Consider the following 22,454-nt stretch of genomic DNA (forward strand, 5'->3'; position numbering starts at 1 on the left):
TGACATTTGATAAATTAGGGACATTAAAGATTCCAGAATACCTTCCATTTCTTACGTTCTTAGGTCATTTCATTTTTATACTCCTTAATACTGTGAAGAGAAATGCTACCTTGAAAAAATTTGAAGCTAAAATGCAGGAAAACATGCAAAACCAATTGGATAATTTAAAATGCTTTTTACAGGATCAATTGGCAAATACTGACCCAACCCAAAACATGTCTGACCCTTACAAACCTGCTTCTGAACCTCTAAATGAAGAAATTCCCTCCTCCAAAATGGAGATGGAAAATATCTCTCCTATAGCTCAGCTGCTGAACTGCTTCTCTCATGGTCTTTGACTCTTTGGCTGAACGTACTTCCCAAGATCCTTCTCCTGAAATCCCAACTTCTCCTGAAATCCCAGTTTCTCCTGTTCCTTCTCCTACTCCATAACCAATTCTAGCCTCAAAGAAATATTGTCTTTCTAAAGAAATTCTTTCTAGTCAAACTGACTCACAGGTACCAAATTCAACTAGAGGCCTTCTTCCTCTAAGAGAAGTTCCTGAAATAGGAGACAGTGGGGATGTGGTGACTCTAAGGCACAATATACCGTTTACCCCACAAGAAATAAATGAATTCACACGAAATGTTCCTACATATGAACAAGATCCCTTTTTGGTAACAAAAAAGATGACAAAGACATATTTTTTTCAGTATAATTCATCTTACAAAGATGTTGAAAACTTGCTCCAGGCTATTTTAACTGAATATGAGAAAAATAAAATAATTTCTCATGTCAATAAAGCCCAGGGGCCAGAACATTGTCTATTTTCCCCCCCAAAATACCAGCTTCTAGTCTTATTTATTTGTTCAATAGTTCTTTCACTTTTGATTTTATTGATTTCTCCCTTAATTTTTAGGATCTCTAATTTAGTTTTCATTTGAGAATTTTTAATTTGTTTGCTTTCAAGTTTTTTGATTTGCATGTCCAATTCATTGACCTCTGCCCTCCCTAATTTGTTAATATATGAATTTAAGAATATAAATTTTCCCCTGAGTACTGCTTTGGCTGCATCCCATAGATTTTGAAAGGATGCCTCATCATTGACATTTTCTTCAATGAAATTATTAATTGTTTCTATGATTTGTTCTCTAACTGATTTTGGAGAATCATATAATTTAATTTCAAATTAATTTTTTATTTGGCTCTCCATGTACCCTTACTGATCATTATATTTATTGCGTTATGATCTGAAAAGGTTGCATTTATTATTTCTGCTTTTCTGTTTGCCATGTTTTAATGACCTAGTACATGGTCAATCTTTGTGAATGTACCATGAACTGCTGAAAAGAAGGGAAAAGACATGTACAAGAATATTCATAGCTACACTCTTTGTGGTCGAAAAAATTGGAAAATGAGGGGATGCCCTTCAATTGGGGAATGGCTGAACAAATTGTGGCCTATGTTGATGATGGAATACTATTGTGCTCAAAGGAATAATGAAGTGGAGGAATTTCATGGGAATGGGAACAACTTCCAGGAATTGATGCAGAGTGAAAGGAGCAGAACCAGGAAAACATTGTACACAGAGACTAATACACTGTGATACAATCGAATGTAATGGGCTTCTCCATTAGTGACAATGCAGTGATCATGAACAACTTGGATGGATCTATGAGAAAGAACACTATCCACATTCAGAGGAAAAACTGTAAGAGTAGAAACGCTGAAAAAAAAAACAACTGCTTATTACATGGGTTGAGGGGGATATGATTGGAGATATAGACCCTAAAGGAACATCCTAGTGCAAACATCAACAGCATGGAAATCAAGGACATATGTAATATCCAGTGGAATTGAGTGTCGGCAGCGGGAAGGGTGGGAGGAGTGGAGGGATTTTTGCAATCAAGGAATAATGTTTGAAATTGACCAAAACAAACAAACAAACAAATAAATAAATAAATAAATGAATGAATGAATAAATAAATAAATAAATGAAAAATGAATAAATAAATAAATAAATAAAGCCTGGGGGCTCAATGCAGCACACTGGCCATCTCGGGATCCCAATTGGGACTATAACAACTCTGAGGATTATTTACAACTGCCATGAGAGAGTGTGCTGACAGTACAGATAAGTGGACAGTGGAAAGAATTAAGCAAAATGAGGAAGAGAAACCCTCCAGATTCATGGACAGAATAATTGAGTTTTGGGGTCGATACCTCGATTTTGACCTTTCTAAAGAAAATTGCATAAGACAAATTAGGATCTTGAAGAATTACGAAAAAATGCTCTATATGTTTCAAGAGGAAACAAAGAAAAGGAGGAAGAGACTAATGATCTCATGGAGAAAATTGAGAAATGATTGACATATTTAACAGGTAAGATTGCTAAACTGGAAAAAAGGCATGATACTCAACCAATGGCACTTGCCCCTCTCCAAGAATCTAACTATCGATACATTACCTGCCAATTCTATGAGAAAGGCCACAGAATGATAGAGTGTAGAATTTTATTCAAGGCAATCACAAATAATATGCAGTTTAATAACAACTACAAAAATAATAACTATAGAAACAACTATAATAATGATAATGGAAATCACAACTTTAGGAATGATTATTATAGGAATAGATATTGGGAAAATGATAACTCAAACCAAATGACTCCATAACAATATAACTTAAGTGGTGCCTGTCCAAAAAATACTCAGGGTGCTAATGCCCCTCTGGGGGGTGCCCAAGGAACTTCCCAAATACTATGAAGGTGGTACCTCTTAGATCCTATTGTTTTTGTAGATATTAACACTTTTCAGTTTTGTCTCCCTTCCAAATAGTAGCAAGAAGAAGGAAGAATGAAGATAAAAGAAGAAATGGATTTTTGAATACAGTACCCCAGTGATTATGAAATATAGACATTTTTAACATTTTGGGTTTTTTTCCCTATTGATGGATCTGTACTCTTTTGTTGCACTTTACTTGTGCTATACAGTATTTGATTTTTTCTCTCATTTTTTGCATTTGAAGCACATGTCACTTCTAATGAGACTGATAGACTGTATCCTATCATGTGCATTGGACATAATAATCCATAGATAAGTGGATACTGTTTTGGGGAACACATTGAATTCCTGAATTTATGTCCTTATTTTTATTATTGCTTTTCTTTTCTTTTGATTAGAATATTTGATTTTGTCCTTTTTTTTCATTTCTTGTACTTAAGGTACATACGATCAATATTAATTTTTTTAGTCTACAGTAATATAAGTTTAAATATATATATGTGTGTGTATATATATACTATAATATTAATGCATACCCAAAATCTTTAAACTGTGGGAACTTGAAATTTATTGATAAAATTGCTATTTATTGATAAAATGCTATGGGACTGTGATTAATGTTTGTGTCTGATTCTAGGAAATGGGATAAAAAAGGAGCACAGACTTAACCTGAATAGTGCCAAAAAGAGCACACAGGTAAAAAGAAAGAAACCAATCTGTGTAGGATTGATGCACTTCTAAGCCATTACAAAAGGACTTGAACCTAGTGTGAGACTTGAGGTTGTGATGCTTGACATATGTTAAGTCATAAGACTTCCTTGTATCCATACTCTTTGTGAAATACTCACAGACAAGTACCAAAGTTTGGCTATCATCCTGGCTCCCATATCCCTGAGAATGACAAAAAAATCAGACCAGGGAAAGACACTTCCTTATCAAAATGAAAATCTTGTACTTTTTCTTTCTTATAGTATGGAAACTTCCTGTAGTCTTGACTGCAAATGGGTAAGTGAAATATTACTGCATTCTGTCTTACAGACTTGTGAGATAGAAATTACTTTAATTGGACTCTAATACAAGAGCTTGTTAGAAATTTATTGGACCCTAATACAAGGGCCTATTATGAATTTATTCTTGTTTACTCAACACTTTATATACATAGATTTTGATATTTTGATTCTGATTTTGAATTTTTTTCTTTCTCCCAAAAGTTTAGCTTTCTTCCAGTTTTGTCTTTATGTTTTTGGGTTTTTTTCTCTTCTTTTGATAATTGACTCATACAACCCCATAACTCAACTATGCATCCTGAGCTAAACTGGGTGTTTCTTAACACCCACTTAAGGGGGGGGGGAGGATATTGTGCTTTAATAAAAATTCAAGATTTCAAAATTTTTGTTCAAGAAAGATCTTCAAGGGAAAAAGTTTGTTAACTCCTAAATCCAGAGGATGAACTGTTGCAGAAAGATTCCAGAAAACCTACACTACATCAAGAATATCCAGAATGAACTTTGGGTGTGATTGATTGAACTGAAGTTTTATTGAACATTTAATTGAATGTATACTCTTATGACAAAAGGGGACTGCCCCCTAATTTGTTTTTGTCAATGCAACCATCAAACATTGATTTTGCTTTCTCTCTCTCTCTTCTATTCCCCTCTTCTATCTAACTATTATAGTTTCCTCTTAGAAGATGAAATTTTGTATGCACCTGTAGTTAGAAGAATTTAGAGGTGCAGGATGATTATGTTTAGTGATCAATTAGGGAGACTAGTCCCTCAATCATCATAAGGGGGGATTGTGAATTTTAGATTTACTCCACCCTGCTTAGTTTAACAAACAGGAATGTCTACACCCCTACTTAAGTATTAAGTGTTGGGAAGGATGGCCTATGACAGACATGTACTAGCAAGTAACAAATCAGAAACAACTGACAGACCCTCTGGGCTGTCCTAAGTCAAGCTTAAGCTACCATTGGTACATGTGAGACACAGGAAGTGATGTAAAAATGGTCTATATATTTCATGTCACTTCCTCTCTCGGGGCCTTTTTCATGGAGAGGTAGCTCTGGCTCTTTTGCGTGGTGGAGACTTGGATGATGGTAGTGTGCTGGGCATCTTGGTATCTTAGCATGCCTGCAGCTCTTGTCCAGGTTTGGCTCATGGCAGCGTTTTGGCATCTTGGCATCTTGACATAGGTCAGATGAGGCATCCTCCCTGAGCTCTCTCGCAGTTTAGGCTGATTCCTTTTTTTTTCCTTTACCTTTCCTAAAAACGCCATCCTCCTAGGAGGCCCCTCATCTTGGAGGAGGCCTTGTGGCTGGAAGGTCTCTGAACTCCCCTTGGCTCAGGCCAGGCTAGAGAAATCTTATACCCTTCTCCCTCTCTCTTCTTCTTAATTCCTTCCCTCTATATTAATTAAACCACCATAAAATTCCCAAACTTACTTGAGTATTTTTATTGGGATTTTAATTAATCCCTGGTGACCATAAGGATAATATATTAGTCAAAAAAACCCTAAATTTACCCCTTACACTCTTGAGAATTCACTCAAGCTACTCTAAACACCTTATATCTGATTAAGACCCATAAAACCCAGATATCTGATTATCTGCTAACCTAATTAGTATGGATTATCAAAAAGGGATAAAGAGGAAGGGCTTACAGATGTATTTGAGCCCTTACCTAAAACCTGGGGTTGTTGCTATGTAAACCCAGAGTCCCCAGATAACAAAATCCCTGGATTTACCTTCACCAAGTGGATTTCTGACAAGTGGATCTCAGGCAGATGGTCTCTGTACTTCAGGGAAAAGGCAAGCTCCTCCAAGGCAAATTCTATAATCCAAGAATCACTACTCTTTCCACAAGATTAGGTCTTCCTAGGGAAAATGCCAGAGCAAAAGAAGCTCCTTCCAGCTTAGTGGAAAGCCAGATCCAGAAAGGGCCAGTTTAAAAACAGTCAACCCCCAAGAACCTTCTTCAGAATCTTTTCCTTCCCAGGGATTGTATCCAAACTCTCCTCCTTTCCTTTTAAAATGAATCCATAGTGAGGGTCTGCAAGCCCAGGGTGATGCCACCATGCTGATTTCCTCTTGTTCAATGGTCAAGGTTCATGGAAAAGGGAGGGGATCTGGGTTTCTTGTTTTTCATTTCTCCCTGCATCACGTTGATTCATGGAATGGGTGTAATTAGAAACTGGGAAATAATTGGACTTCTCCAATTGAGGAAAGCTGAGCAGAAAATACCATGGAAATACATTGGTAGCATGTGTGTTTGGGGAGTATCAATAACAAAGCTGATAGTTTGTCCCATTGTCTTTCCTGGGCCAGGGCTCACCTGTAGGAAGATGGGTCTCCCTATACTTCAATTATAAATGTAAATCCAAACCCTTGGTGCAAGGGACCATGTTGTAGTGGGCTTCTCCTGAAGTATCATTCAAAGAAATTAGTTATTTAAATCTGATAGTAGGCTATACTGGCTAGGACTGGTGAGTGGGTCCTCACTAGCAGGTTAATACCGATAATGAATTATTTCCTCACTTCTTTGTAGCACTTTGGTCATTCCCTAGTAGATAAAAAGTGGGGGTAACCCTAACAAAAAGCTGAGGGGCCTTAGCAAGAGGTCCTACTCTTTCTTTGGCTCTGTGTGCTTCATAGGGGCAATCCTGTCACAGGTTTTCTTTGAAAACCACCAAAAGATGCAGGCTCTTTGGAAGTCTGTAAACTGTGCTCAGCTAGAGGGCCATCCATGTAAGCCTGATAGAGCAAACCAGAGCATTGCCAGGATTGTTACCATTTTCAAGTGCATATTTCACGACATAAAAGAACTATTTTTTCTGGTGTATTAATATTCAAAATAAAATCATAACTTTTTATTTTAAATGGAAAAAAATAAAAATAAAATGAATCCATACAATTTTTCTCTATCCCTTACTTATATCCCTACATTCTGCCCACTGAGCATCTGACGAAATTTATTGATTTGTCATATGCTCATCACTATAGAAATCCCCCATTATGTTATACCCAGTCTATCTTATATAAACTCACAACAAACAGTTCTTACCTAAAACTTTTCTATCTACTCCCTCTCTATCAACTCTCTTACACTAAAGAATTAGATGAAAAGGGACTTAAAATAAGCAATTACATAAAAGAAAACGAATACAAAGGTCGCAATAACAATCATATGTTATATATGCAAAAACAACATACATATAACAATTATATATGTTATAACAAATATGTTATATATGCAAAAACAACATAATGTAACAAAATATTGTAAAGATAGAGTTACAAATAACACAATGTAGCACATGCTTTTACATTAAACAAAACTATCTGTCTAACCATGCAAAAAACTTTTACAAAATGTATCTTAAAACTCTTAGTTGAAACAATTGAAAAACAAAACTTTTTCTTATGCTGACTTATTCTAATAAAGAAAACTGAAAACTAAGTGTTTTATCCTAAAAATCTTATCTTTGTAGCATTAAACTATGCATAAATTTACAGACATGTATAAATACTTCTGTACAAATTTACAAATATATACATATTATAAAAATATAACTTTTCGCACTTGTGCAAATGTTCACACTCAAGTATATATAAGTATGCATAAATATATAGGAATATGCAGAAATATACAAGAATATACAAAACCTATACAAGATGTATACAAAATCTATACAAAATTTACAATATCTACATATTTTACACACCTATTTACACATTCACTTATCCTACATTAAACTATGATACAGATACTATATATCCTACATTAAACTATGATATAGATACTATATAATACTAAATATATTACATATATATATACATATATATACACAAAGTATATTACATATATGCACATTTGTGTTAGGAAAATCTCTACCCTCTAATAATACTAAAAAACAAAAACCCAAAACAAAAAATCTATATAATCCTATGTGTGTCCTGATATTACCTGAGTGAAATATCCCAAATACATTTCATCCAGGTAAGACCTTATAGAGTTAATATGAATATTTTTTATTAATGTGTCCTAAATGTATATGTTAGATGCAATTATACTCACCAGATATTCAGATACTCGTCTGCTGTTGCCTTGTTGTCTCCTCTTCCATCTTCTTCCTCCATCTGCATTATAATATGTACTGGTGCATGTATCTATAGTGAACATATGCTGTGTGCAACATGATACAAAATCTTATAAACCAAATACATATCAGTCTATCATCCTATTCTGTAGTAAATCCTTGAGTAAAAGTCTATCATCCTGTCAATTTTGCTGTACTTCCTCTGGGGTCCTGCCACGATGTCCTTTATCTTAAGTCCTCTCCATCTGATCCATTGTCCTCTTCCCTGATCTTTTTGCCTGTAGACATGTTGCCTGATGACAATCTCTCAGCTATCTCTCCTTCTTCTTCAGGATCTCTTCCTTCTTCCTCGTCTACTACTCTAGGGACCTTTTTTAACATGCAAGCAATGGAACCATAATTCTTTTTCTAAAACTTTCATTGCAGAAGGTGAAGTTAAAATTACCATTAATGGACCAACCCATGATTGTTGTGTTCCTAAGGTTTTATTAAAATTTGTTATATAAATTGAGTCACCTGGCTTGATGTTATGTAATGAATAGTCCAGAGGACCCCTCTGAATTAATAGCCCCATAGCTTGCAGTTCTCGTAATTTATCTTGTAAGGCACTTATATAGGATGCTATCTGGATGTCAGCCCCTAACATCAATGCCTAAACTCCTTTACAACTCTTGGTTTGTAAAGGTAGAGGACCATGAAACATTCCAAATGGTGAAACAGGAATATCAACCCTTGGTCTTCTATGGATATAGAATAACACTAGTAGTAATATGTCTGACCATTTCAGATGCATCTCGGAACAAAGTTTCCCTGTCATAGTTTTTTAATTTCTCTATTTATTCTTTCTACTTGACCTGAGTTTTGTGGATGGTACAGAACATGAAACTTTGCTGAGATTCTCATATACTTGTTTTATTATACCATCTGCGAAATGGGCCCCTTTATCCAAACCAATTCTGACTGGTACGTCAAATCTTGGAACAATCTCCCTCAGCAAGATCTTAACTACAAATGCTGAAGTGTTCCTAGCAGATAGAAATGCTTTCAGCCATCTTGTCAATTTATCCACCAGTACCAAGCAATATTTCTATTTCCCTGCTTTGGGCCTAGTAATATAATCTATTTGCAGATTTTCAAAAGGAGTGTAAGCTAATGGTCTCCCACCTAGACCTCTTTTCTTAAAAACACCCTGACTGAATTTCTGACAAATAGAACAGCTGGAACAAATTTTGTTTGCCACAACGGTAATTCCTGGGGCTATTCACACTCTTTTTACAGTACCAACCAAAGCCTGCATCCCAAAATGGCTTTAATTATGAATAGTCTGGCTACTATGATTGAAAAATACCTTTGGAAGTATTGGCTTTCCTTTTGATGATATTCAAATGCCTCTTTCCTAGCTCCAAAATTATGCTGCCATATTTGAATTTCTGAGTCTAGATATGCTCTTTCAAGATCTTCATATTCTATGACTGAGAAATTCATTATGTAATCTGAGGCATTTTGTGCTACATAATGGGCAGTAACATCAGCACGATGATTAACTCAAGAAACTGGATCTCTGCCAAAATAATGACCTCTGCAGTGTATCACAGCCAATTCTTTTTGGTTTTTTAATAGCTGCCAGTAACTCTATGATAATCTCCTCATGAGCTATCTGTTTCCCCCTGGTGTAATAATACCTCTTTGCTTCCAGATGGAACCCATTGCATGGCAGACCAAGAATGCATGATGAGAATCTGTATAGATATTAGACCTTTTGCCTTCAGCTAATATACAGGCATACTTCAGAGATACCAACTCTGACCCTTGTGCACTCCTGTTATTGGATAATAAACCATACCACAGTGTCTCAAACTCAATGACCACTGTGGCCCCTGTAAAACGGATACCATTCTGCATGAAAAATTAACCATCTGTATAAAGGACAAGGTCAGGATTGTCCAATGGTGAATCTTTCAAATCCTGCCTCAGTTATTCTATTAATTGGACCACTTCAGTACAACCATGCAATCATTCTCCATTTGTTGTAAATCATGTAATAGTGTGGCTGGATTTAAAACACTACACCTCTTGATTGGTATGTTTTCATTCCCAAGAACTATGTCATATTTGGCTATACATTGATCAGAAAAAGCCCAAGTACGATATTTCAACTTAAGGACTTCCATTTGGTGTGGACAAAAGACTGTCATTGGGCACCCAAGAATTAAGTCTATAAACTCCTGAATTAACAATGCAGCAACCACTCCACGCAAGCATGGAGCTATCCCAGCTGCAATAGAATCTAGCTGTGCACTGTAACATGCAATTGGGTGATACTTTGGCCCTAAAGCCTGTACAAGGCCGCCTGAAGCTATCTCCTTCCACTCAAGAACAAATAGCACAAAAAGTTTCTCATAATCTGGGTTCCCAAGTGCTGTAGCAGAAAGAATTTCTTCTTTAAGTTTTGTTATTGCTTATAGAAGTTCTGGCTTTAATTTGAGCAGTTCGGGTTCTGCATCTTTAATTAAATCTGTAAGTGCTGGGTCCCAGACTTACCTGGGACTTGCACCTAAAGAGTTGGTTTTGAAATAGGTTAGTAAGATGACTCACTGGGATTTGTCTAGTCACTGTTGTTAATATTCAGTGGAACTTACTCTCCAGGCTTGAATAGGCCTGAGAGTTGTTCTAAGGACACAGCACTATCTGACTTTCTTTTAAAACCAGTAAAGTAGTTTATTTATAACCAATCAAAGGGAAATGATGGAGGACCAGGGTAACAGGAATCCCTAACTCTATAAATCTAGTTATTCCTCCCTCCTTCCTATGGGCCTCTCATGAAGCCATTTTCAATTTCTTCAAGCTAAACTTTCTCTCCTCTTATCTCTCTTTAAACCCCAGAATAACTATCTAACCTGAGATGATTGGTCCATCCTCAAATTAAAGATGTTCACATTAAGAGTTCATCAGAATAGAGATGTTGTAATCTTGATGAACTTCTTCAAAGGCCAGAATGGCTGCAGGTCTGTGTTCCAAAGACAGGTTTCCAGGGTCTGGTTCTCACTCACACTCAGTAAAGAAACCTCTCAGGAATCAGGAATAAGGAGCTCACAAGATATCTGAGAGATGTTAACTAGAGACAAGGATAGACAGGATTTCAGTTTCTTCTCACTAATTAGACTACAAGAGCCTCCAGGTCTCAGGACAAGTCAAGTCATCTCCTACAAACTGTCACAGGAAATGGACTCTCCATTCTCTTCTCCAAACAGGAAAACCACTCTCAATACTCTTTTGTCCTTGCTTTTATCTTTTCCCCAGACTTTGGAATTCTCCTTTCAATCCCATGCATGTGAACAGTCCCTTTTGCAAACTCATACCTCTTGCTAAGTTTGCAAAGCTGCAAAACCCTGGTTTCTTATTTCCCCCCTTATAGTTTCCAAAAGGCAGCTCCCAAGGGTGTCACTTACATCCAGCCCACTCTGGGTGGGTCTTCCCAGACCTAAGAGTCCCACTCTGCCCAGCCACTGAAGCCGCAGGATGGGCCCTTTCCTTCAATGGTACCCTTGGTCAGGACCTCAAGATTCTGTCTGCCTTTACTTGCCAAGCCCTGCCCTTCATCATAGGAAATTCCCCAACCTCCTTTCCATACTTTTTATCCTTCACTCTGATGTGGGCTGATAGCAGGCACTGAGGGATAGTGAGGAAAGGGACCCTCAGACTCTGAAATCTCACATTTCTCACTAGTTAAAAGTGGTTAAACAGCAATTACAAAACCTGTAATTTCAGCATCATTCAAACAAGAACTGCAGACAGTTGTTACCAACTCTATGTACAGGATCTGTAATATTCGGTACTTGCTGTGGGGTGGGCCAGTCTCCCACAGGGGATGGGGTCTTGGAGGTGGGACGGTGTCGGCAAAATGATGGATGGGACACAGTTTTCGCATTCAGCCCACAGCACAGGTTCCACAGGATAAACTGCTCCACCTTGGCTGAGGCCTGGCTTTATTTTATAACTTCATGATCACACATCTACTTGGCACACAGTTTCATTCTCAACATACATGTTTCCATGGAAGCTAACAATAGACAGGAAGCCTAAGGAGACAGTCAATGAAATATTGTTGCTAAGGGCAGGATCAGTGGGTAGAATCAACATGACCCAAATATAGGTTAGGGAATTCAGAACACAGATTTGCCAGAAATTTTTATGCCTAGAAAAGAGGGTCTTATATAAGTGGATATATATAAGAATCCTTAGGTTTAATTTTGTAAGTGGGCTCTCCTGGCAATATCCTGGGAGGGCAGAGTGGGACATCTATATTAACTCTGCAAGCATGTTGCTCTCATCTATTTTTCCTGGGACTAAGTAAGAATAATAATTACAACAATTCTAATAATAAGGGGATGCTAATAATGAAAGTCACTTAGGGGGGTTTCAGTTTCCATCCTTCCTGGGGGCTGCATTGCAGTCCTCAGATTCCACATGGACCATGTCAAACAGCATGGTCTTTGATGGCTCCCGGCATCTCCCCCTTTTTTTGTTTTTTAAATGGAGTGACTTCAATTCATCTTGGGCTTGATATAGGGTAGAGCCTAGCTATGGATGATGACTGTTATGCAGTCAATCAATCTTCTACATATGTGACATTCTACAACTTGATTGGATATTATCAAATCACATAAACAACACTCTTGTGATGTTACTACAACAAAGGATTCTGTGATCATTTACTAGGTTTCTACAACACTCTGTGATAGCTTTGATTAATGTGAATAAAGTCATTTGGTTAGTACCCTTTGACCTGCTGAGGGGATCATTGTGCTTTTGATCAGCTTTCACTATCAATCATAATTGCTTGGGAGATAAACAACAAAACATCTTCGTATCTAGGTGTGAGTACTTAAAGCAGACCAGTTTGGGGGTTTTCTTCAATTTACAAGTTCTGTTTTTCTTGTGTTACTTTGAAGTGCCTAGCAATGCTGCTTGATTTCTGTTTCAACAAATTCATTGGAGTGTGGTAACTAAAGCTTTTGGCCAGTGTTTATTATAGGACCTTGGAGTGTGTCTTGTGCTTGAGAAAGGAGGGGTCATGGGCAGTAATCTGTAGGCTTTAATTCTGTAATTGCAATATTTTTGGGGTAATAACCTAGGGGGCTTAAAGTAGGGTATATATATATTTATTGATCCTATAAGTATTTGCTCTCATATTATTTCTCCTGTGTTGGGGAGAGAATAATAATCATAACAAGTCCATTACTAGGGAAAATTTGGGGAGAGAAGTCACAGAGGGGGATCAACAGGGGGCCCTCATTCTGGAGTCTGCTTTGCTGATCTTCCTTCCTCAGACTGTGACCTCATCAACTATTTGGGGTATGATGGCCTCCGGCATCTCCTCCCTTTTTGTTTTTTAAAGTAAACAACTTCATCTCGATTTGGACTTGACATATGGTGGATCCTTGGCGTCGGATGATAATTGGAAAGAAAACAAGAATGAGAAAAATAAGACAAGAGCAAATCCACAGGCAATAAGGGTGTGAATGAGACTGTTATGGGATATATAGAAAGAAACACTGTCTTAAATGATTTTGCAATAGATGAGGCCAAATACAGGGAAGTACTGGAATGGCTAATATTCATAATTTGTTTGTGCAGTGTTTTCAGGTCAATAGAGAATTCTAAATGGTTCCAGATTCCAAAGATGTGTTGTTGTATGTTCTCCAAAGGAATATCTGACTGATTATAAGAAAGGGGAGAAACACAAATCCATTTGTACTCAGCATGGCACTTTGATTTAAATCTCACTTTCATATTTTATAACTGATTGCCAATATAAAGAATGGCCACTTCTAGGACATTTAAATGAACCTCTAACCCCTTATCTATGTGTTCTTGGTTAAGAGGGCAAGTGAAACATTCTTAGAAAGATTGTCTACATGTTGTGCAGTGTAGACTTTTTGAGCAATGGCTACAGTGGAGGTTGTTAGGGATGTAAGCTTAAAGTGGGCAGCTGGATAGCTCAGTGGATTGAGAGCCAGGCCTAGAGACAGAGGTCCTAGGTTCAAATCTGGCCTCAGACACTTCCCAGCTGTGTGACCCGGGGCAGATCACCTAACCCCCATTGCCTAGCCCTTACCACTCTTCTGCCTTGGAGCCAATACAGAGTATTGATTCCTAGACGGAAGGTAAGGGTTTAAAAAAAAAGAAACTAACACTGTAAAACAGAGTTGCTACTCTATACAATCAGCTGTAAAGAGGCTATTCTACTAATTTTGGGAGACTAATTATGGGGTATAGATGCCTATTGTTCAACAACAAATACAGTGAAGGAATTAGAACAATTGGCTAAAATACATCCTGAACAAGAGATTTTAGGAGTCATGGGGGATAACATACGCTTCTGTAAAACCACCAAGAAAGTCAGAGTCATTTGAAGGCAGCAATGCAATCAGGAGGTGAAAATTCCTGCTTGTGCTTGGGGCTTGATTTATTCCCAAGTTCGTAGATCATTCTGGGCTGTTGTCTTAACACAGTTTCTCTGTATCTGCATTCTCTTCATTGCCTTCCTGATGGGGTATGTTGTGTAGCTTGTTGTTGGAGTAGGAGTCATGGTGAGGATGTGTCCTAAAGGTCCCAACCTTTAACTTAAAAAATTTAGATTATACATCCCTAGTAAATAGCTAAATTATACTTTTGACATTTAATTATAGGTCAATCAGAATCTCAGAAATGCAGGGGAAACGGTCTTGTTTAGAAATATACATGCATAGACTAAGCATCACATACCAATAAAGACAAGGTAAAATATATGTGGTTACTTTCTTCTTAAAGGACAAACATTTTCACCCATAATCAATAATGCTCCAATTCCAATCATTATCATACTTTGGAAACAGGTTGCTTGCATGTTCACATATTTACCTCAAATAAATGTAAGGTTCTTATTAACTTTGCTGTATAGAAGCTTTATTTATGTACATGTCATTATAGTGGTGAAAAATTATCCTGTCCTATCTTAAAGTGTGTTTAAATTTAGTATAATCCTACTGATGATGGAATTTTTTTAGTGCTCTCTGAGAATCCTTTTTACTGCAGTAGAAAAAAGGAGAGGTAACATGCAACTTGTAACAGGAGAAAAGGTGTATGTATGATGAGACAGGTTAACTCAAAAATTAAATTTAAATCTTTAATAGTAGTGTTTTTAAATCATAGGATCTTTGTTTTCAAAAATATATGTGGATTCCCATACATGTAGGTGGATAATGGAGTCCCTTTTCCAGTAACCAATGAAATTATTTTGTAATTAAAAAAACCTGAAAACTTCTGGGGAATGAAGTCAAAGGTTAAAAATCTCCATTTATCTATAATATTCTGTAATATTCCTTCCTGGGCATCAGTTTTATGCCTAATTGGTTTTCTTAAGTACTCATTATTCTTGGAACTGTAACATCATTAACTACCTATAACAGTCCTCCATTGTACCACATCCCCCACCCCATGTTCTCATTCCAGAAGGACAGGGGGACCTCTCCCTCATTGACCAATGATCACAAGGCGGACACTGTGGAACAAGGGGCCTGCATACTGGGAACTCTGCCATTCCAGAAGAATCCCCCAAATTTGCACATGTTCCTTATTCCCAATGACATCACACCCTAAAACACACTTGCACCTGAATTTGGCCATGTCCACTGTTCAGGGTTTTCAGTTAAAGTGAAGATTTCTTTGGAATGGGAGATGACAAGCTCCCTGGCCCTAATAAATATGCCAACCCTAATCCACAGAGCTGAGAAGCTGCTATTCTACAGTTGTAGTTGCTACTCCATACATGAAACTAACACTGTAGGGGGCAGCTGGGTAGCTCAGTGGTTGAGAGCCAAGTCTAGAGATGGGAGGTCCTAGGTTCAAATCTGGCCTCAGACATTTCCTAGCTGTGTGACCCTGGGCAAGTCACTTAACCCCCATTGCCTAGCCCTTACCACTCTTCTGCCTTGGAGCCAATACACAGTATTGGTTCTAAGACAGAAGGTAAGGGTTTAAAAAAAAAAAGAAAGAAACTAACACTGTAAAACAGAGTTGCTACTTTATACAATCAGCTGTAAAGAGGCTATTCTACTAACCCCTGGCCTTGTCCATCAGTCCTAAGGCTATACAATGAATATGATTAGCTTACAGACTATTCCACTAGTTATTATACAACCATAAACTACTTCTTCAAGTAAAATTCTTTTCTTACAAATTGAATGGAATTTGAGTCTCCCATTCTTGTCTGAGATTCTTTAAATGTGGGTGTGTTTCTCCCACAAGAACTGCTCACTACTCAGTCTCTGACAGTGATACTGGACTCTTGGATGATTCTTGGTTAAGAGCCTCCATCTTGTAACTCTGCCTTTCCCGTTGTTGTCTCCACTGTTTAGAATATGCTCACCTTGACCTCTTGGAGTCAGTCTTTTCAGGTAGCATCTCTTTTTGGTAAGTTTCTTAGTCCCTAAAACTCTTAAGAGCTTTCCTTTTGAGGGTGCTAAATCCCATTCTTCCTCAAGCTTTCAATTCTTCCCTAGAACTTGAATTGTACCTGGGGCACTACCTATGCTCATCTGTGGGGCTCCACTTTCCCCATCTCAACACCTGCCTCTTTCCCTCCTTCATGTCCAGGGCTCAGACCCTCCTACTGAGCAGGTAGATATCCATAAATCCCGGGTAGCAGACTAATCTGAAAGTACAGGTTCCTATCATTTGAGGTGCTGACAGCTTTTCTCTTGAGAAAAGATTCTGTAGGATACCATTTATAACAATGAATATAGATTTGATGGGACTGTCTTAAAAAAATATAATGTAGTAGCACTTCAATCCACATCTGTTTTTCCTATTAGGATAATTATATTTGACCTTGTATGTATGAATGTGACATCCCCTACCCCTTTTATAATTATAATAGTATTAGCCTTCATGATTATTTTTATAACACAATCATCAGTTTTGAGTTCATAGTCAAATAATATAGTTTGCTTAATAAAAATTATAAATATTAGCTAAGAATATTACAGTTTGGGATGCTATAAAATTTTATTTATATCCTGACCTTAGTCCGTAACACCCAGGAGATTCCATAAATCCTACCACACTCCTTCTGGGTGTATAACAAGATGGTCAGACAAAAAGAAGAAGGATGGTCTTGTTTGTAGAACAAGATAAGTCACACAGGAGGTGGAGGGCTACTCTTGTTTTCACATATCTGTTAACCAAAACTGCTAACTCCTACTATTCTACCATAATCATCAGTGAAAACACCAAGACCCTTACTGAGTACTGTAAAGTTACCACCCATAGTGATCTTTTTTACACTTATCAGATTAATCAGCATTTACATCATTAAGATGCCCATATGAAGGATTTTACATGCATTCTATTTTCATTGTGACTGTATTTTATGTCACTACCTCATCAGATTTCATGGCATGAAAAAGGCTATTGGGCTCAGGGTCTCTGCTCTTAATCTTGGTGAAGGCCCACCTTTATTGGGAGTGTGGCCTCCTCCCAACAAACCTACTTAGCTTGGAATTCTGTACTGGTGTGATAAATTTTTGTCACATATGTAGCACAGACCTTAATGCAAAATAGGCTTAAGATTTGACATGTGATAGGTTTAGAAATTGTAGAAATGAGTGTAATTGTATCAGTTATGTTACACTGGCCTCTGAAAGCAATCAGTCCAGTGTCAAACTGATAGATGCATAATGATTTTCTATGTAAGATAATTATTTTGACAAAACATTCAATTGAATAGAAGTCATTAGAATGTCAATAATTTTATTTCATATTTGAAATCTACAATATCATTTGTTACTTTTTAATTTTTGCTTTAGAGGAATTTTTGGTAAAGCCATATATAGGAAATGATGCTAATTACAAATGATTTCCATAGAGCAAAGACATTATTTCCTTCTTAAATTAACTCCTCTTTACATCCAGATGCCATGAAATGATGAATTAAGGTATTTGATAATAAGTTAGAATTTTTAAAAACAAGTATTTAATTAGACATATTGTTGTAAAGCAAATGATAACTTCTTGTTTCCACTTTTAAGGTTGCATTAGTTTTGTTTGTACAAAAAGTTTTGAATTTAATTTAATAAAAGTTATGTATTGTACACCTCATAATGTTATCTATTTCTTATTTGGTCATAAATTCTTTCCTTATCAATAAGTTGATCTGAAAGGTAAACTATTCTATGCTCCCTTAATCTTATTCTGGGATCACATGTTAGTTCTAAATTATATGTACATTTGGACCTAATCATAGGAGAGCTTATGACATACTAGAATGAACTGTCTGATTTTGAGCAAGGTAAGAGCTCAGTGTGAATGTCTGTGATGTATAGTATACAAGGGGAAATTATGTGACTGACTCTAAATTAATTTCTTTTAATCTAAGGTAGTAGGGGGGAAGATGGAAAAATAGGAGAGATATACTTTCCTCACTGCTCCATTTAGTTTGCTTATTCTATGGCCACCATTAGGGCACTCTAGCCAAGCTCACAGGGAAGTCCAACCAGCAAAAAAAAAAAATGAAAAAGAGCTCAGATAACTCTTGCCTCAGTTTATTAAACCTTTTTCTCCGACCACTAACTCTCATAAATGTCATCTGAGGAGCCAACTGTGGCTTTCTATTTTGCCTGGGCCACTCAGAGGGCAACCCAGGGGACATCACCCTGTCCCCAATCTCATGATCTCTCTCTTTTTTTAAAACCCTTACCTTCCATCTTGGAATCAATACTGTGAATTGACTCCAAGGCAGTAGGTAAGGGCTAGGCAAGGGGGGGGCTAAGTGACTTGATCAGGGTCACACAGCTGAGAAGTGTCTGAGGCCAGACTTGAACCTAGGACCTCCCATCTTTAGGCCTGGCTCTCAATCCATTGAGCATTGAGCTACCCAGCTGTTCCCCAATCTCATGATCTCTTGACATTACTGCTGCCTTTTTCCTGCTGCCATTCTATCCTCACTCAATGGTTTCCATCATACAAGCCTCACCTCTGAGTCAAATTCAGGCTCACACCAGGTATTTTGCTGCAGAAAGGGGGGAGGGTCAATTTCTTTCATACAATAGCAAGACTGGAACTGCATGTTAACATTTTTCCACATAGCTTATATTCTTAAGTTTCCTCCCCAATGTTGATTCTCTGATGTACACCAAGAAGGGAGCTCAATGTGAAAGTCTTTCCAAATTATTTGCATTCATAAAGTTTCTCCACAGTGTGAATTCTCTGATGTACAGCAAGGTTGAACCTTTCTTTGTCTTTCCACATTCATAAGGTTCCTTGACAGTGTGTATTCTCTGATGTTCAGCAAGACTGGGGCTCCGACTAAATGTCTTTCCACACTCCTTGCATTCATAAGTTTTCTCCCCAGTGTGGATTCTCTGATATACAGCAAGTTTGGACCTTTCCTTGAATGTTTTTCCACATTACTTGCATTCATAAGGTTTCTCCCCAGTGTGGGCTCTCTGATGTACAGCAAGTTTGGCACTTTCTTTGAAAGTCTTTCCACATTGCTTGCATTCATGAGGTTTCTTGTCATTGTGGATACTCTGATGTACAGCAAGACTGGAGCTCAGTCTGAAAGTCTGTCCACACTGATTGCATTCATAAGGTTTCTCCCCAGTGTGGATTCTCTGATGTGCAGTAAGATTGGAGCTCCGACTAAATGCCTTTCCACACTCCTTACATTTATGAAGTTTGTACCCAGTATGGATTCTCTGATGTCCAGCAAGATTGGACTTTTCCTTGAATATTTTTCCACACTGATTGCATTCATAAGGTTTGTCCCCAGCGTGGACTCGCTGATGTACAGCAAATTTGGACTTTTCTTTGAATGTTTTTCCACAATCCTTACATTCATAAAGTTTGTCCCCAGTGTGGATTCTCTGATGTACAGCAAGTTGGGACCTCTGACTGAATGTCTTTCCACACTGCTTGCATTCATAACTTTTCTCCCCAGTGTGGACTCTCTGATGTAGAGCAAGTTTGGACCTTTCTTTGAATGTTTTTCCACAATCCTTGCATTCATATGGTTCCTCTCCAGTGTGGATTCTCTGATGTACAGTAAGATTGGAGCTCCGACTAAATATCTTTCCACACTCCTTGCATTCATAAGGTTTCTCCCCAGTGTGGACTCTCTGATGTACAGCAAGTACAGACTTTTCTTTGAATGTCTTTCCACACTGATTGCACTCATAAGGTTTCTCCCCAGTGTGGATTCTCTGATGAACATCCAGAAGGGACCTCCGACTGAATTTTTTCCCACACTGATTGCATTCAAAAGGTTTCTCCCCAGTGTGTACTCTCTGATGTCTAACAAGATGGGAGCTCTGACTGAATGTCTTTCCACATTGATTACATTCATAAGGTTTCTCCCCAGTGTGGATTCTCTGATGTCCAACAAGACAGGAGCTCTGACGGAATGTCTTTCCACATTGTTTGCATTTATAAGGTTTGTCCCCAGTGTGGATTCTCTGATGTACAGCAAGATAGGAGTTATCTGTAAATGTCTTTCCACACTGCTGGCATTCATAAGGTTTATCCCCAGTGTGGACTCTCTCATGTACAACAAGTTTGTACTTTTCTTTGAATGTCTTTCCACACTGCTTGCATTCATATGGTTTCTCCCCAGTGTGAACTCTCTGATGTACAGCAAGTTTGGCACTTTCTTTGAAAGTCTTTCCACATTGCTTGCATTCATGAGGTTTCTTGTCATTGTGGATACTCTGATGTACAGAAAGACTGGAGATCCAGCTGAATGTCTTTCCACATAGCTTGCATTCATAAGGTTTCTCCCCAGTGTGAATTCTCTGATGTATAGTAAGAGAGGAGCTCCGACGGAATGTCTTTTTACATTCCTTGCATTCATAAGGTCTCATACCAGAATGGATTCTCTGATGTGTAGCATGACTATCCCTGTGCATAGAAGTCTTTCCATATTGATTATTTTCCTTAGATTTTTCCTCAGTGTGCATTCTTTGATATTTAATATGAGATGAATTTTGAGGTGCAACACAGAATTTTCTGAAAACAAAGTTATCAGGACCATCACGAATGAATATCTGCAGGCCCATTTCTTCCACAGGAAGGCTCACTTCTTTTGGATTCGCCTTCAATTCAAGTCTGATCTCTCCTTCTAAAAGAAACAAACAGTAAAACATACATATAGAGTGACATATATACATATATAACTCTATCTCCTTTCATCAATTGTCAGAACATAAACTGCTTTATATCCTATTTCCTCAAGTAAGACAAAAAGTCTTCCAGCTTCAGTGGGCACAATCCCATTACCTCAAAGCTAAAGAATAATTTAAATAAGAGTCTCCCATGTGATCTTATTGACTCTTCATAACAAATCTGGGATTTTGGATGGGTTAGATTTATTACATTCCTAACTCAGACCATGACCTCAGAAAGGCTGGATGTGTTACTTAACCTGAAATCCTAGCAAATGACACCGAATTTTGTGGTTGGGCACACTCTAGCCACAGTACTAGACAATTCACTTTCAATCATTTTGCTTTCATTTTCATTGTCTATACATTTAATCCTCTCTTCCTAGGTATGACACCACTGGGTGCATGTAGACTAAATATTCCTATTATTTCATCATCTAGCTTCTCTGTAAGCATTATATAATTCCCTTCCTGATTACTTGTTTAATCAAAAACATGGCATTTCCCATGTTTAAAGATATGTCTCATATAGTAGCTTGAGTCCATGATCCTTTTGTAAGGAAATGGGCAAGAAAGCTCATACAATTTTTTTCCTATTTCCCATCTTATATAGATATAGATATATAGATACATTTTCATGATATTCTTCTTAAAAATCCCAATACAGGTGGTGGTGCAGTCTCATTGTACCTCAGAAACATGCTAGTACTTTTAAGCCTGGGTAAATCACAGGAGCTTGGTTGGTCTTGGACTCCTCAACTATAACATGGACATAATAATATCAAGTGACTACTAGGGTCCCTATGAGGATCTAATGACATAATATTTACAAAGTGTATGATATATAATAGGGGCCATATAAAAATGATATTTATTTTCATCATTAAAATTTTGATTTCCTCCTTTAATTGCTTTTTTCCTTAAATTGTCATTCTCTTCACTCCTCTAGTTCCTGATTTCCCTGTTGAATTAAATGTATGTCCATTCCCCAACACTCCTTTCTCCCTGGATCATCTCAGAGTAAGATTCAGGATCTGTTGCTTCTTTCTAAACCACCTCCATTTCTGGGTTCTAGATTATGAGTTCCAGGACAGTCCAGACTGGTGTTTTCCTTCCTTTGGATTCTCAGGGCTTAGCACAGTTCCTAGAACATATTTATTATTTAATACATGTTACTGACTGGGCCCAGGCCCAAACATTACCAGGATCCTTGCATTCTGGTCTCTCTCCTAGAAGACAAATGCATGTTCTCATCTCAGCTGTGTTTCTGTCTCTCTCTTGCCCTTATTTCTCAGCAGTCAACAGTAACTCCAATGGAATAAGAACACACCCAATCCAAAAGATCCCAGAGGCTTCTCTCTACATTCTCATCTCCCTAAAGGGAGGTACTGTGGT

The 22,454-nt window shown here is 37.6% G+C and overlaps 1 protein-coding gene across 2 annotated transcripts in view; it reads right to left on the reverse strand.

The window, feature by feature from the left end:
- Positions 1-11,779: 11,779 nt before the first annotated feature.
- Positions 11,780-22,454, reverse strand: part of LOC100618066 (zinc finger protein 260-like) — a 35,876-nt gene continuing 25,201 nt past the window's right edge. For both annotated transcript variants that reach the window (XM_056821976.1, XM_056821975.1), the window contains one exon: positions 11,780-21,016. In XM_056821976.1, the coding sequence (XP_056677954.1) occupies positions 19,308-21,016 (1,709 nt within the window). In that variant the 3' untranslated portion in view covers positions 11,780-19,307. The remainder of the gene's footprint in view (positions 21,017-22,454) is intronic.

This window comes from Monodelphis domestica, chromosome 3 (assembly GCF_027887165.1).
Source record: "Monodelphis domestica isolate mMonDom1 chromosome 3, mMonDom1.pri, whole genome shotgun sequence".
Lineage (NCBI taxonomy): Eukaryota > Metazoa > Chordata > Mammalia > Didelphimorphia > Didelphidae > Monodelphis > Monodelphis domestica.